At 52.1% G+C, this 15388-nt stretch overlaps 1 protein-coding gene across 2 annotated transcripts in view; it reads right to left on the reverse strand.

Annotated features, from left to right (window-relative positions):
• The window catches only part of EMILIN2 (elastin microfibril interfacer 2), a 57608-nt gene that overhangs the window by 1116 nt on the left and 41104 nt on the right, over window positions 1-15388 (reverse strand). For both annotated transcript variants that reach the window (XM_040264680.1, XM_040264679.1), the window contains 3 exons: window positions 2476-2850; window positions 1096-1128; window positions 693-821 (listed from right to left, as the gene is read on the reverse strand). In XM_040264680.1, the coding sequence (XP_040120614.1) occupies window positions 693-821; window positions 1096-1128; window positions 2476-2850 (537 nt within the window). The remainder of the gene's footprint in view (window positions 1-692; window positions 822-1095; window positions 1129-2475; window positions 2851-15388) is intronic.

Consider the following 15388-nt stretch of genomic DNA (forward strand, 5'->3'; position numbering starts at 1 on the left):
ATGAGCTGGAGCCCAGACCCCATGCTGGCGGGAGTGGCCACCTCCGAGGGCTCTGGGGAGGGGGCCCGAGTCTTCAACCTGCCCTGCGATGGCCGGGTCACTGAGCTCTTGATCACATAGAGCTCGGGGACAGACCAGGCCCTGCGCTCTGGGTACACGGCCTGCGTCTCTGCTCAGTGTCACCGGAACCCATTTACTCAGACCCATGGCCCAGACTCTGGTTCTGGGTGTCTGCGCCTGTGGGAAAGCTGGAGGTCCCCACCTCTTGAGTGCCAAGAGCCCCTGACTGGTGGACACAGTGTCTCCACACCCCGGGCCGGGGGAGCAAGGGTGCCCAGGAGCACACAGCAAAGCAACCCTGATGCTAAAACCCGGGGCCTGGGCAGCAGCTCCCACCTCTGCCCAGAACCAGCTGCTGCCCAGAGCCCCGGCCACCACATGCATGCGACCTGTGACCGCCCCCACCCCCTATCTGCTGGTGTCTGTGGGTGGGGGAACAGCAGGGACCAAGGGGTCTGGTCTCTCGCAAGTGAAACATCCACAGCCCCGGGGGCAGCAGCCCAGGCTCAAGGCTGGCCTCCCATTTTGGGGGCTGGTGCCCATGTAGACCTGTCCCGGCAGGGTGAGTGGGTTCTGGCTCAGAAAGGGGCAGCAGGAGGCCCTCCGGAGCAGCTGACCACAGGCAGACTCACCCGTGCTGGGGTCGTACACATCTCCGTCGTTCACCAGCACCTTGTTAAATAGGACCACGCCGGCGTCACTGGGGAAGGGCTTCCGGGTGAGCCCCGCGGAGAAGGACACGAGAGACGGTGCCAGAGCCCCTGGGGGGACAGGATGCGCTCCTGGTCAGGCCCAGCCCAGGCCTGTGTGTGGTCCCAAGGGGTGGCCTCGGCCTCTCATTTCCCCTCAGGGTGGACACCACCACACGAGGTGGACACCCAGCCTTGTCCTCGGAGGAGGAGCAGGCAGCTGGGGGAGTGCGCGGGGCCCTGTGTGTCAGGCGTGGGCTTGGCACGTGCATGATGTCTGGGGGTGGGGCACTCAGGCCCCCCACCCCGGCCTCCCCTCCCACCCCTGCTGCCCTGGCTGATGTACCTGGGGAGGCTGCAGGCGGCGATTTGGGGTACCCTGAAAAACAGAATGCAGACTCTGTCAGAACCCTTAACAGCCCCTCACTTCTGAGTCCCTCCTTTGGCCCTTGTTCCTCACACAGTGAGTGGGAGGATGTGCAAAGGAACACATCACCCGACAATATAAGCACCCGTGATACATGGAACTAACAGAAGGCATCCTAGAGAAGGCAGCACCCTGCCTAAGAGCTGGGGTCGGCTGAGAAGGAACGGCCCTGACTGCCCCACCTGGCAGCCACATTGCTTCCTGCAGGCAGGCTCTCCCTGGCCGGGGCCAGGTGCTTCTAGCTGTTGATGGGTTTAACTCTGAGGGTGGCACTATCCTGTGACAGCTGATGTGACCTCCCCCACCCAATGTCACGGGTTTACACAGTTCACAGCCTCAGTTTCCTCGTGTCAGAATGACAGCCATAGGGCTGGTCAAGGAGCTGCATGTCTTCAGGACAGAAACGAAGTGAGTGTCCCTTGACCTCTTCCTCTTCCTCTAACCTCCACCTCCTCCGTCGTCCTCCAACATCCAGCTTCCGCCAAAATCCAAACTCCTCCAGTCTCCTCCAGCTTTCTCCAACCTCCTCCAGTCTCTTCTAGGCACCAACCTCTATCCTCTGCCATGTTCTAGCCTCCTCCACCCCCTTCCTCCAACCTCCTCCTCTGGACTCCCACCTCAGCCATCCTCCAACTTCCTTTCATCCTCCTCCAACTTCCTCCCTTCTCCAACCTCCAACAACTTCCAACAACCTTCTCCATCCTCCTCCTCCAACCTCCAGCCCCTAACCACCTCCTCCAGCCTCCAACGTCCTCATCCTCCTCCAACCTCCTTCATCTAACCTTCTTCAACTTCCATCCTCCCAACCTCCTCCAAACTCCAACATCTAACCTCCTGTAACCACCTCCATCATCCAACCTCTATTCTCCAACCTCCTTTCACCATCCTCATCTCATACCTTCTATTTCCTTCATCCTTCAACTTCCAACATCCAGCCTCCTCCCTCTTCCCACAACCTCCTCCAACTTCTCCCCTCCTCCAACCTTCTCCAGCCTCACATCTAATGTTGGAGCCAGACCTTCCACCCTACCCACTTAGTTGTGGTTGTGTGCTCTTTTCTGCTGCCCAGGCTCCTAGTACGTGTTTGGTTTTCCAAGTCCACTTCCTGCTGGGAGGATCAGTGAGCCGCCTGGATGGCACAAGTAATATAGCTCAGAGTGCAACTCTTAAGTGTGATGTTCTGTGCCCAAGGCACTGCAGCATCTTTGGACAGCTCAGTTCTGGACACTGTTCCCTGCTGGCTGGACCCATGACTCACAGAGCCCCACAGCAGCCTCCCAATGCCTGGGGTGCACTCACCTGGAGCTCCTGCGTAGCCCTCTGCACTGGGGATTGGCCGCTGCCCAGTCTGGCCATCCACACCCCGGGGCAGGCCCCGCCCCGACACCCCCATCCTGCCTGGGGGGCCGGCCTCTCCAGTCTCCATGATGACCCCCATGGAGCCAGGCAAGAAGGGTAGCCCTGTCCAGCCAGGCCGCAGGGGTGGGGGGCGTCTCTTGGGCAGGACGGGCTTCTGTCCTGGGTCCCTCGGAGGTGAGGGGGTGCTGGGCGGCGGCAGTGGGGTCAGCACTGGAGTGGACAGCTCCGTGGGGGCCTCTGCTGGGCTTGAGGGCTTTCCTGTGTCCTGGGCCTTCCCCCGGGGTGGAGGCTGAGGCGTTTCTGAGGGCTCCTCCGCTGAGCGTTTGGGAAAGTAGAAAGAAATACAGAGTTAAAAACCACAGACTTGACTGCTCAACCACAGGCCCCTCTGTGAGGCCCCATGGGCATGGCTTCCTGGAAGGTGTGTGCTTGGGAGTCCCTGGGCCAGGTCCACTGGTAAACACAAGAGCAGCCACCACAGTGTGGGGACCCCTTGCCCCAGAGAGGAGGGTCTTCAGCCTCTTTCTGCACGATGGTTGCTCTCCCCAAAATAACATCCTTGGTTCCCAGTAAAAACTCCATAATGACCCTGCAAACTGTACCTGCCTACCACCGCCGCTGACCCCACAAGCTGAGGGCCTGCTTTTGCAGACCTCACGTGACCCAGAGTGTCGCACGAGCTGCCTGTGTGGCAGGCACGGGGGTCACCACAGCCTTAAGATCACCAGCTGGAGCTCTTCCGCTGCCAGAGCCTCCTGGTTCACACTTCCTACCCTCAGAACAGTGATGAGAGACAGCCTGGAACCTGCTCCCATTTCCTGTTCTGAATACATTCCTGGAACTGCCCTTCCAGAAAGCCCTTCCTGCAGGCCTGCAAGACATCTAAGAATAACCAGGCCTGGCCTGGATACCCTCCTCAACAGCCAAACCCCACCTACCTCCTCCTCCATCCAGAGAGTGCCTGCAATGGCCCAGGTTCCAAAGCTCCAAAGTTATGATCAAGTTAAATCAGAAACTGTATTGTACCCCCACCCCAGTCTGGTTTTTTTTAAACTCACAAAGGTGATTGTGGTAGATGGAACACAGGTCCCTCTACCCACAGAGCTAGGTTGCCAGCCCACCTCCAGCCCCAAGGAAAGCTTTTCTTCAAGCACCCTTTCCATGAGAGGATGAAGCCCTCCAGAACGTGAGCTGAGTAGACTGATCATCACTTTCTCAAGTGCCCCCAGGATGGTACAGAGCTAATACCATTCTAGATGCACTGAAGATAAGTTCATTGACACGATACAGCGGGAAGGCATCAAGCCTTGATTCTCTGCAGTACTCTGGTGGGAAAGGCTGGGTTGGACATAGAAACTGTGGCATGAAGGATTTCAGACATGGAGACACCACTAGTCACAGTGAAGGACAGGATGAGAAGGAAATAACCAACCAATAAAAAGGAACTTTGAAGAAACATAATACAAGAAAATAAACGTAGTAAGACACACTCCTTGCTAGCAAGGATGCCCACCCTCTAGCTGCTTCTGTCTGAAATAAACTGCTTCTTTGCATGCTTTCCCACACGTACTGCTTCTTACAAACCCTGTGCCTACTCTACAAAACAGGAAAATAAACTCAGAGAAACAGGAGATACTGTATCCAAAGTACAAGAATAGATTGGTATTAAAAGAGGCCTAACCAGAGAATAAGAATGTCTTTAATGATTAGAAATATGCTTGCCAAAATAAGAAAATTCAGTGAAAGAGTTGGTAGACAAAATCAAGGAGATCTTTTAGAAGGTAGACCAGGTAGATAAAATAATGGATAATAGAGAAACACTAGGAAAATTAGATTCTTTCCAATCCAGAACTTTCTCAAAAAAATAGAAAAACTGGGGTAAGGAGAGAATCGAATACACAATTCGTTAGAATTGTAAAAGATCCCAGCTGGATTATTAAAGACCCAAACCAAGGCATATTCAGAACACTGAGGATAAAGAGAAGATCCTACAGACTTGGGGGATGGAGGGAAGTGACTTCAAATCAGAAGGATGTCATCAGACTCTCAAGTAAGGGAAACCAGGAAGCAAAAGAACAGCACCTTCAAATGTTGAAGGAATATCATTGTTAACCTTGAGTTCTATACTCAGCTAAAATATCTGCCAGTTGTGAAACTAGAATAAACCTGTCTTCAGCCATGAAATATTTAAAGACCAGCAAAACTCAAGCACCCTTTCTTAAAAAGCTATTGGAAAATGTACTCCACTGAAATGAATGTAAACCATAAAAAAAGAAACGCAGAGTAAAGAAAAGGGTGTAAGACAGCAGAGAAGTTCAAGAAACTTCTAGGATGGTAGTGAAAAGTTGAACCAACAAATGACCTGATACTTTTTATGGTATTGAGAGTTTCAGTGAGTGAGAAGAATCCCAAGACAGATACAAAAAATCTAGCAAATGACACTACTAATTCAGAGGAAAGCAACACAATCCTATTTGGCTATTATTGAGCTATTTAGCTTATAAATACTGACTTGATTTTTGTGGTATAACTAATGGGAGTTGGAAGGAGGGGGAGACATGAGAGAGCCTTACAGGCTAATGTCTGCAGCTGATAAATAATGTCAAATATAATATCCATATAGAGATATCTAAAGCTAATAAATTGATTTAGAAATATGGAAGTAAACATTGGGGGAGAAAACAGCTCAAAGAATTGCATGTGGCCACTTCTGGGATGAGAAGGGACAGAGGGGGTGGTTTCCACTGTAAATTTCTCAGGAGTGTTTTATTTTTATAAAACATGGACGACACCAAGGGCCCACCCCGTCTCCCTTCCCTCCAGTCCAAGCACGCTCAGGTCCCTCCCTGTCCGTCTCCCCTCCTCCTCACACTAGACGAGGTGCTCCTCCAACATCTCTCCTTCCGCCTCACTGGCTCCTTCCGTTCAGCCCAAGTTTTTGCGTCTCTACCCGTAATTTAAACACAGAGACTTTCCCCCAGTCCTATAACCTCAAAGAATTACAGTACACAAAGCACCTAAAAATAGCCAAATACAAGCCCCTCGCACCTTTTTTCGTTCCTACCCCCCCTACAAACCCTTCCCGTCACCCCTCTTTCTCTGAAGCCCCACCTGTCTCCCTGTCACCTCGTCTAGGTGCTCAGGAGTCGTATTTCACTCTGCCCTCTCCTTTCTCACGTGCACCCTGATCTGGGCTAAGTCCAGCTTCTCATTCTGAGTCATCCTTCGGGTCCGTCCTTCCCACCTTTCTCAGAGGACAGCTCGTCCTGGTCATTGTCCCTGCTCAGAAACCTCCAGCCGTCCTGCACTGCTCGTAAGATCCAGGCGAACCTCCTTTGACAGCCGTGCCCGCTCCACCTGCTCCATCGTCCCCTGCTGCCTTCAGTCCAGCCCCTGGGGCCGGGCTCTTCAGGAACCCTCGACACACGCCCTTCCCCACAGTCCCTCTGCTCCTTGGGAAGCCCAGCAGCGCTTAACAGTCGGGCCTCCCAGTCTCAGAGCTCTGAGGGCCTGTCTGGTTTTCATACCTCTCACTTGCTGGATAATGAACACCTGAGGACACGTTGTAATGATCTTTTGTCACCAGGGACTGGCATGTGACACTGAGGCGTCTGAGTATTTGGTGAAGGAAGAAAGGCCGGTACCCTGGGCCGCACCCTCACTCCCACCAGCCAGTAGAGGCGGCGCCCTAACTTTGCCAACCATAACTGTCTTTCTAGGGTCTGTAAGGGCAATGCCAGTACCTAGAATCAGTGATGGTTCTCTCTCTCTCAGTCATCACTCCCTCAACACCCAGGCTTGTGATAGCAAGTGGAAGGCAGAGGGGAAAGAATGAACAAATAAACGGCTTGGGCCAAATATCCTGCACTGATCTCCACGGGGAGTCCGTCCAGGACTCTGTGCAGAACGGGTGGCTCCCACACCCCTCACATCACAGCAGAGACGGCATGAGAAAGCCGCCCTGGATCCCGACTGCTCCCCAACCTTGGCCCCCAGCACATCACGTAGTGTCTCTAACGCACACATTTATTACACGCTTGAAACAAACTGGACAGCATCTTGCTCCGTCTGGGAAGATAACTCTGGCAGCCAGTGTCTTTTCAAACTGCACATATGTTTCCAATCCAGTGACCATTTGAGTTGAGTTCATAAGAACCAAGTGGGGCTGCCTGTGTTTCACGTGAGGAATGATGCTTTTGTTCCACAGCCTGCCTCCAGGTCTCCGTCCTGACACCCTCGCAGAGGCCTTGTGCAGCTGTGCACAGACCGGGCCACGGCCTCACCAAGGATGGAGCCAACAGCAGGTAGGAAAGTCCACTCCCATTCCGCTAAAGTTCTTATTAAAAGCCACTGTAACCTTTGCTAAGATGAAGACCTGCCTGAGGAAATTGTCAGCAACTCCATGGAGTCGTGTCACAGCGCAGGGCTTTGGGACGTCAGAGTCTGTGTTGGCAGCGTGGCTGAGTCATCCACCACTTGGGCTAAACCCCCAAAGTCTCCTGACAAGCAGGCAGAATTTGGCTGATCAGACGAAGTGACGGGTGTGGGGCCACATCCCTGATAGTGACAAGGCACTGTGCAAACGTCCGGGCCGATTCACTGGAAGCCCAGGGCGGGGAGGGGGGGGAGCTGCCCGGCATTGTGAGACTTTGTCTGCTGACCAAATGCAACTACAGGTCGGGGGGGTGGGACTGTTTTAAAGATGGCAGTCAAGACTTCTGACTTTGTATTTTCTCTTTTTTTGGTTGCATGGCTTGTAGGATGTTAAATTCCCTGACAAAGGATTGAACCTGGACCCTTGGCAGTGAAAGCATGGAATCCTAACCACTGGATTGCCAGGGAATTACCAGGACTTCTGGCGTTAAAAGAAACCCACCCACATTCTGACATACAGCAGGCTAAGTGGAAGGATAGTCACAATGCTTGGCAAAGCTCTGTGCCTGAGAAAGGCCTGCACCACCGTGATGAGAAACGCCAGGCTCAGAGGGGGTGCCGAAGGACCAGGTTCCTGCACTGACCAGGCATGGGGGGCACGAGGCAGGGGCTTCGAGGAGACACCCGCTGGTCTCCCTGCCAGAAGGTCAGGAAGGGAAAGGATGGGAAGGCATGTGAAGGAGCCTCAGAGCTGGGGAGACAATGCACAGAAGCCCCACGCGGCTCCCCTGACAGCAGGGCGGGGGGGCCACGGGTTCGCAGGAACTGTCCTACTGAGCAAACAGCAGTGGAAATGCTGCTTTGCGCTTTGGCTGGAATGAAGAGAGAAAACACTCTGGTCCCGGGGGCACTGTGTGATTCCATCACAGCAGTGATGGATAAAGAAGATGTGGTGTGTGTGTATATATATACACACAAGTATTACTCAGCCACTAAAAAGAAATATGGGACTTCCCTGGTGGTCCAGTGGCTAAGACTCCACACTCCCAACACATAGGGCCTGGGTTCGATCCCCGGTCAGGGAACTAGATCCCACACGCCTCAACTAACACCCAAGGCAGCCAAATAAATAAAAATAAATTTTAGAAAAAGAATGAAGTAAAGCACTTGCAGCAACATGGATGGATCTAGAGACTGTGACCTAGACCAGGGCCTATCTAGGGCCCATACTGACCATCCCTGCAGAGCACGGAGCCTTGCTGAGAAAGGAGTCCGGCCCAGTATGACCACGCGGAGGTCCCTGGAATCAGGCTCCACAGCGCAAACAGGCTGGCGTTGCTGAAAAGCGTGACCTAGAGATCACTGGCACAGACACAGCCCCAGCCTCGCAGGTTGGCATTGGCGGGGCAGCGCCCTTGGAACAGAGGTCACCCGTTACCACTGTACCCCAGAGAGCCCAACCTGACCCGAGAAGTCACCGGGGATTTCTTCTCTGATAGAAATTCACAAGCTGATTCGAAGCTGTACATGGACACACAGAGGGTCTACCTGATTTTAAGACTCACTGTAAAGCTGCCGCGGTCAGGACGTGAGGAGGCACAGTGACAGCGTTGGCAGAGCCCGTCAGCGGACACGCAGGTCCCCGCAGAGCTGGCACAGGCGCTGCGGCTCCGCACACAGGGCTTCCCTCCCTCCCTACTCTGCCCCCCTGCTTCTCCGCTTCTCTCTGGCCCAGCTGCCTCTGAGGGGGGTCTGCCTTCCGCTTCCACGACGGGAGCTGGGGTGGGTTCTCCGTTTTAATTACAAATTTCTGGAACTGACCTCACCCCCACCGAGCGGGAGTCTCCTGAGGGAGCCCAGAGTCCTTATTTCTGTCAAGCTCGCAGGGGACTCTGCGCGCAGCTGTGGGACAGCCCTGTGCCAAGGACACAGCAGTCCTAGAGTCAAGGTTCAGACGGAGAAAAGCAGCCGCTGTTTCACCAAGTGAAGAGCTTTACAGAAACCAGATGCTCACAGGGCCGAAGGGCAGGTAGCATCCAGAGGCAGTGTGGTCCGAGTCTGTGCGGTTTATGCAGCCTTTAGGTATTTATGACACTCGGACTGACTCCATCATGCTATCTGGGACCTACACTGGTCTCAAACTCAGCCAATTTTAAGTTGAAGGCCAAAACTGTCATAACACTGGCATGAGGCCACTCTTCCCCTGCCAGGCTTTACAAGCACCGAAGAATTGATGCTTTTGAACTGTGGTGTTGGAGAAGACTCTTGAGAGTCCCTTGGACTGCAAGGAGATCCAACCAGTCCATCCTAAAGGAGATCAGTCCTGGGTGTTCACTGGAAAGACTGATGCTGAAGCTGAAACTCCAATACTTTGGCCACCTCATGCGAAGTGTTGACTCATTGGAAAAGACCCTGATGCCGGGAGGGATTGGGGGCAGAAGGAGAAGGGGATGACAGAGGATGAGATGGCTGGATGACATCACTGACTCGATAGACATGAGTTTGAGTGAACTCCGGGAGTTGGTGATGGACAGGGAGGCCTGGCATGCTGGGACTCATGGGGTTGCAAAGAGTCAGACACAACTGAGCGACTGAACTGAACTGATTTGAAAAACCTGTGTTTTTTTCATGCTTACAGCACAGCTTAGGCTAAACAACTGGATAAAGATGGGGTTCTTAAATCTGTAGCACCCCCAAATGAAATGTTATTATCATTCAAAACTAAAAATAGACCATATGATCCAGCACATAGACTCAACAGACATGAATCTGAACAAACTCCAGGGGATAATGGAGGACAGAGGAGCCTGGTGGGCAAAGAGAACATGACTTAGCGACTGAAAAGCAACAATAACATGATCCAGCAATCCCACTCCTGAGCATATATTTGGAAAAAAAAAAACAACATAATTTAAAAGGATACATGCAGCCCAGTGTTCACTGCAACACTATTTACACGAGCCAAGACATGGAAGCCACCTAAATGCCCATGGATAGAGGAACGGATAAAGAAGATGTGATACATATACACAGTGAAATATTACTCGGCCATTAAAAAGAAAGAAATACAGGAGTTCCCTGGTGGTCCAGTGGCCAAGACTCCACACTCCCAATGCATGGGGCCCCGGGTTCAATCCCTGGTCAGGGAACTAGATCCCACATGCCTCAACTAACACCCAGGGCAGCCAAATAAATAAAAATAAATTTTAGAAAAAGAATGAAGTAATGCCATTTGCAGCAACATGGATGGATCTAGAGACTATGATACTAAGTGAAGTAAGCCAGGCAGAGAAAGACAAACAGTACATGACGTCACTTATATGTGGAACCCAGTGGTTTTTAAAAAATGAAACAACTGAACTTACAGAACAGAATCAGACTTACAGATATTGAAAACCAACTTATGGTCACTAAAGGGGAAACACAGGGGTGAGGGATAAATCAGGACCTAGCACATGCACACTACTATATATAAGGTACATAACCTAGAGGACCTCCTGTATGGCCTAGGGAACTCTACTCAATATTCCAGGATAACCTATATGAGAAAAGAATCTGAAACAGAATGAATCTATGTGGATGTATTACTGAATCACTTTGCTGTACACCTGAAACTAACAGAACATTGTAAATCAACTATACGCCAATAAAATTAAAAAAAAATTTTTTTAAGTACTTACAAGAAATTGCCTGAAGACATTTGCAGAAGAAAGGGGGTGGCAGATTGGAAAGAGGAGGCACTGGGCTGCTGTCCCTGGGGTGTGTGGAAACAGTCCTGCATGTCCGGCAGGAAGGCCCTTCTTGGAACCATGAGGTGGGGGAGGAGGGCTGCCGTGGCACAGAGACTGTCCCTCTGTCTGGCTCAGCTCTGTGGGAGCCTCAGGCTTCTCAATACCTGGAACTCACCTACTATCCCAAGTGAAAGGAGAACAGCAGAATTGCCGGAGTCTGGCCGGGGCTTAGTATCTGATCAGATGGGTGATGGGGAGGCTGTGTGGGCTCAGAGGTTGTGGTGCAGGCCAGGTGGTCCCAGAGCCCCAGCAGGAAACAGATTTTTGCCTTTGAGCCATGCTGGGTTGGGGGGGCAGGGCCTGGAGCTGCCCCTACCCAATAACTACAGTAGCATGGAGATGGGGCAACTGCGGAAAAGATGCAGCTAAAAGAAGGGGACAGGGGGGTGGGGGTGGGGGAACAGAGACAGAGGACCAGACCTCTGAGGCCACATCCACAGAATAGAGGACTTCCCCACCCGCTTGTCGTTCAGAACCTGATTTATCTAACATGAATCCTAAATGTTGGGCTTCCCTGGAGGTAAACAATCCACCTGCCAAGCAGGAGACTTGGGTTTGATCCCTGGCTCAGGAATATCCCCTGGAGAAGGAAATGGCAACCCACTCCAGTATTCTTGCCTGGAGAATTCCATGGACAGAAGAGCCTGGCGGGCTTCACTTCATGAGGTCACAAAGAGTTGGACACAACTGAGCGACTAAACAAGAACAACAAGAAACTAAATGCTAAGGAGGGGAGATTTCTCAGCTTTTTACACTTTACACTTCAGTCCCAATTTAGACAAGAAAACAAGGAAAGAGCAAAACCCTCTGGATCCCTAGAACATTCAGCAGAACACCTGGGGTTCTCATCCCACATCTGCAGTGCGGGCGAGCCCACCTTCACTGCTCTGAGGCGGCAGGTCTGGGGGCTTGTAAAAAGAGGAGAGGATTTCAGCCAGAAGCAGAAGGGATGTCCAGCAGAGGGGACAGAGGGTCACAGTCACGCTGATATTGAGGGATGACCAAGGGCCAGTCACTGTTTAATACACTACTGGGACTTCTCTGTGGTTCAGTGGTTAAGACTCCCTGCTTCCATTGCAGGAGGCACAAGTTTGATTCCTGGTCAGGGAACAAAGATCCTGCATGCCACACAGAACAGCCAAAAAATAGAAAAAAGAAAAAAAAATACTCCTTAGGAACGGGGGCTTCCCAGGCGGCACTAGTGGTAAACATGCCTGCCCATGCAGGAGACACGGGTTTGATCCCTGGGTCAGGAAGATCCCCTGGAGGAGGGCATGGCAAGCCACTCCACTATTCATGCCTGGAGAATCCCATGGACAGAGGAGCCTGGTGGACTACAGTCCATGGGGCTTCAAAGAGTCAGGCACAACTGAAATGACTTAGCAGGCACAGGAACAATAATTATCATGCTAACTTCTTGAAGTATCACTATTACCATGATTCTCTCCAATTAACAGCTATAGAAAGTGAGGCATTAAGTAGATAAATAATTTGTCCAAAGTCACAAAGAATGTGTAGAATAGCTGGGATTACAAACTTGGGAAACAATAATCACTTCCTAGCTCAAAATTCTCCAAGAGTTTCTCATGATACTTGAAATCCAAATCTGTTATCTCAGCCTTCAAAATCCCACCTGATCTGACCCCTACCCCCGACCTCACTGCCTGTGACCTTTCCCCTTGCTCATGGACTTGATCAAACTGATGTCCTGAGTTCTCAAACAGGACAAAGACATCCCTGCCTCAGGACCTTTGCACATGCTGTTCCCTCTGCTGGGAACAGATCTCTACAAGGCTCATTCCCTCATCTTACTCATGTCTCTGCTCAAAGGTCGTCTCCACTGAGCAACCTTCCCTGACTCATCTAAAATACCAAGTCCCCTGTCCTCTGTCACCTCCTCTGCTTATCTTTCCCTGAACACTGATTGCCTGCCAAAATCAGACCTTTATTTGCTGAGCTGTGCATTCCCTGACTCCCCCCCATAGATCCTGCAAGGGCTAAAATTCCAGTGCGAGGACACGACTCAGTTATTTGTGGAATGACTAACTGTATGAATGAAGAGGGGTGGGGTGCACGGGGCCCAGGAAAGGGCATGACACCCACGTCACAAAGTGGACGATGAGACAGTCACGAAAATACAGTGGTCCTAGGGACTTCCCTGGTAGTCTAGTGGTTGACTCTGTACCTCCACTGCAGGGGATGTGGATTCAATCCCTGGACGAGGAGCTAAGATCCCACAAGCTGCAAGAGGCAGCCAAAAAAAATACACTAGTTCTTTACCTTTTAGAAGTTGGGCACTTCTCCAAGTCCTGGATGAAAGGCAGGGACCTTTTGTCCAAAAAAGTAACCAAACATTTGTATATAATCTTGAGAGTCTCTTTTAAGACCCAGGGAAGAACGTCTGCACTGATGTGAGGGATACAAAGAGCCTGGGACTGATTTCAGCATTGGCTGAGGCCCCTCATGGCTCCCCCTCCACCCTCCCCACCCGCTGCCAGCTGGGTAGTTCAGCTCCCTCTGGGTGCTTCCAAAGAAGAGAACGGGCTCCCTGCACAGGGCAGCAGACGGGGTAGAAACAGCAGAGTCTGGGTCCCTGGCCCAGCAATCTGGCCTCTGGTGACCACGTCCTGCGTCCTGCATCCTCAGCTCTTCACCTTGGCTCGCAGTAGGAGCAATGATGACAATCGTTAATATTCCTCCCCTCCCAACACACAAGCCACGTCATCTCTCAGGGTGACATGTTTCGAACAATGGGACATGGCAGAAGGGACATGGTGCCAGCTCCGGGCCTCGCCTGGGAGGGCCTCCTGCTTTTGCCTTGTGGTGAGTGTGACTCCCCAAGACCACCATGCCGAGAGGAGGCGCACATCCACCACGTGGAGAGAGAGGATGGCCGTGCACAGGAACATGTGGCTGGTCTTCCTGCGCCTTCCAGCCCAGCCCAGCCCAGCCCACTGGTCCCCTGACCACAGCCAAGTGAATAACTTGAGCTGATGTCAAGTGGAGCAGAAGAGCTGCCAAGTCAGTTCCTGCCCCGCCGAACAACGGAAAGTGATGAAGCCTTGTTGTTTAAGCCACCAAGGTCTGGGGTTGGCTGTTACACAGCAGCAAACAGCAGGTCCGTTCCACCTCTCAGCAGGGACGCCCTCCCCTCCTGCTTCTCTGAACCCTTCCAGTAGTCATATACAGATGTGTGAGTTGGACCATAAGGAAGGCTGAGCACCCAAGAATTGATGCTTTCAAACTGTAGTGCAGAAGACTCTCAAGAGTCCTTTGGACTGAAAGGAGATCAAACCAGTCAGTCCTAAAGGAAATCAACTCTAAATGTTCGTTGGAAGGACTGATGCTGAAGCTCCAATCCTTTGGCCACCTGATGTGAAGAGCTGACTCGTTGGAAAAGACCCTGATGCTGGGAACGATTGAGGGCAGGAGGGGAAGGGGGTAAAAAAGGATAAGATAGTTGGATGGCATCATCAACTCAACGCACGTGCATTTAAGCAAACTCTGGGAGATGGTGAAGGACAGGGAGGCCTGGCATACCGCAGTCCATGGGGTCTCATAGAGTCAGACATGACTGAGGGACTGAGCAACAACTCACTGTTCGGTACAGGCTCCAGTATCGCCCCCTTTCAGAAGTCTCTCTCATCACTCCATCTCACCCTTCACCCCACTGGTCTATGAACTTGCAACCTACTCAACCTTGATGAGAAGGCCTCATCAGCTCAGAGAAGTGCTCCCTGACTTCCACGGTGGCTGTGACCATCTCTGCCTGCTTGTCCCCCTAAGACCATCACTGTCCCCTATACTGTCATCCTGGTGCTCCACACACATAAGCTCATTAGTCCCACACAAGACGGGCTCAGTAAGAGCCAGTGAACTATACGGATGAACCCTGACACACCATCTCATTCACCATCTCTGCAGGCCTGTGTGTGTCACTCCCCCACCCCCAAATCTGTGCCTGAAAATGCCTGGAAGGTCAGGGTCATGCTACTCATCTCCTCATCCCTCACGGAGCCCTGCACATAGTGGCTGTTTAGTCACTAAGTCGTGTCCGGCTCTTTATGACCCCAGGGACTGCAGCATGCCAGGCTCCCCTGTCCTTCACCATCTCCCGGAGTTTGCTCAAACTCATGTCCACTGAGTCACTGCTGCACACAGTAAGCACTCAATAAATGTGCTGCTGACTCTTCACTGGGCGCTGTGACCTGAGCTGTGACTCACCCAGTGACCCCTGACACTCAGGTTCTGGCCCTGGATGCACTACAAGAACGGACAGCCTCTGCCTGCTTATCGTTAGCTCTTCTCAATCAATGGAGTTCCTGAAAGTCCACGCATTCTACTCTCACGACGAAGGATTCATTCCAAAAGGAGCATCTTGTAGGAGCCGCCTTCTCTTTACAGGCATTCACCCCCAACCCCTCTTTCCACAGCCAAGCGTGAAGGAGTTAACACAGCTTCCCACGCTGCCCAGGAGCTGCAAATCAACTGGAACTATCTGGTTCGATCTGTTGTTACAAAGCACAGTCCAGACAGAACTGTCACCAGGAAGGACAATCATCCTATGAACACACACAGGGTCCCCTGACCTTTCCCCAGCATTCCAGAGATCTGGGAGCTGTGTGGGCATGGGGGGGAGGGGATGGGGGTTATAAATAGCGGGACTGGCCTGGGTAATTCCTTATCTA

Source organism: Oryx dammah, unplaced genomic scaffold (assembly GCF_014754425.2).
Source record: "Oryx dammah isolate SB20612 unplaced genomic scaffold, SCBI_Odam_1.1 HiC_scaffold_22, whole genome shotgun sequence".
NCBI classification, from domain to species: domain Eukaryota; kingdom Metazoa; phylum Chordata; class Mammalia; order Artiodactyla; family Bovidae; genus Oryx; species Oryx dammah.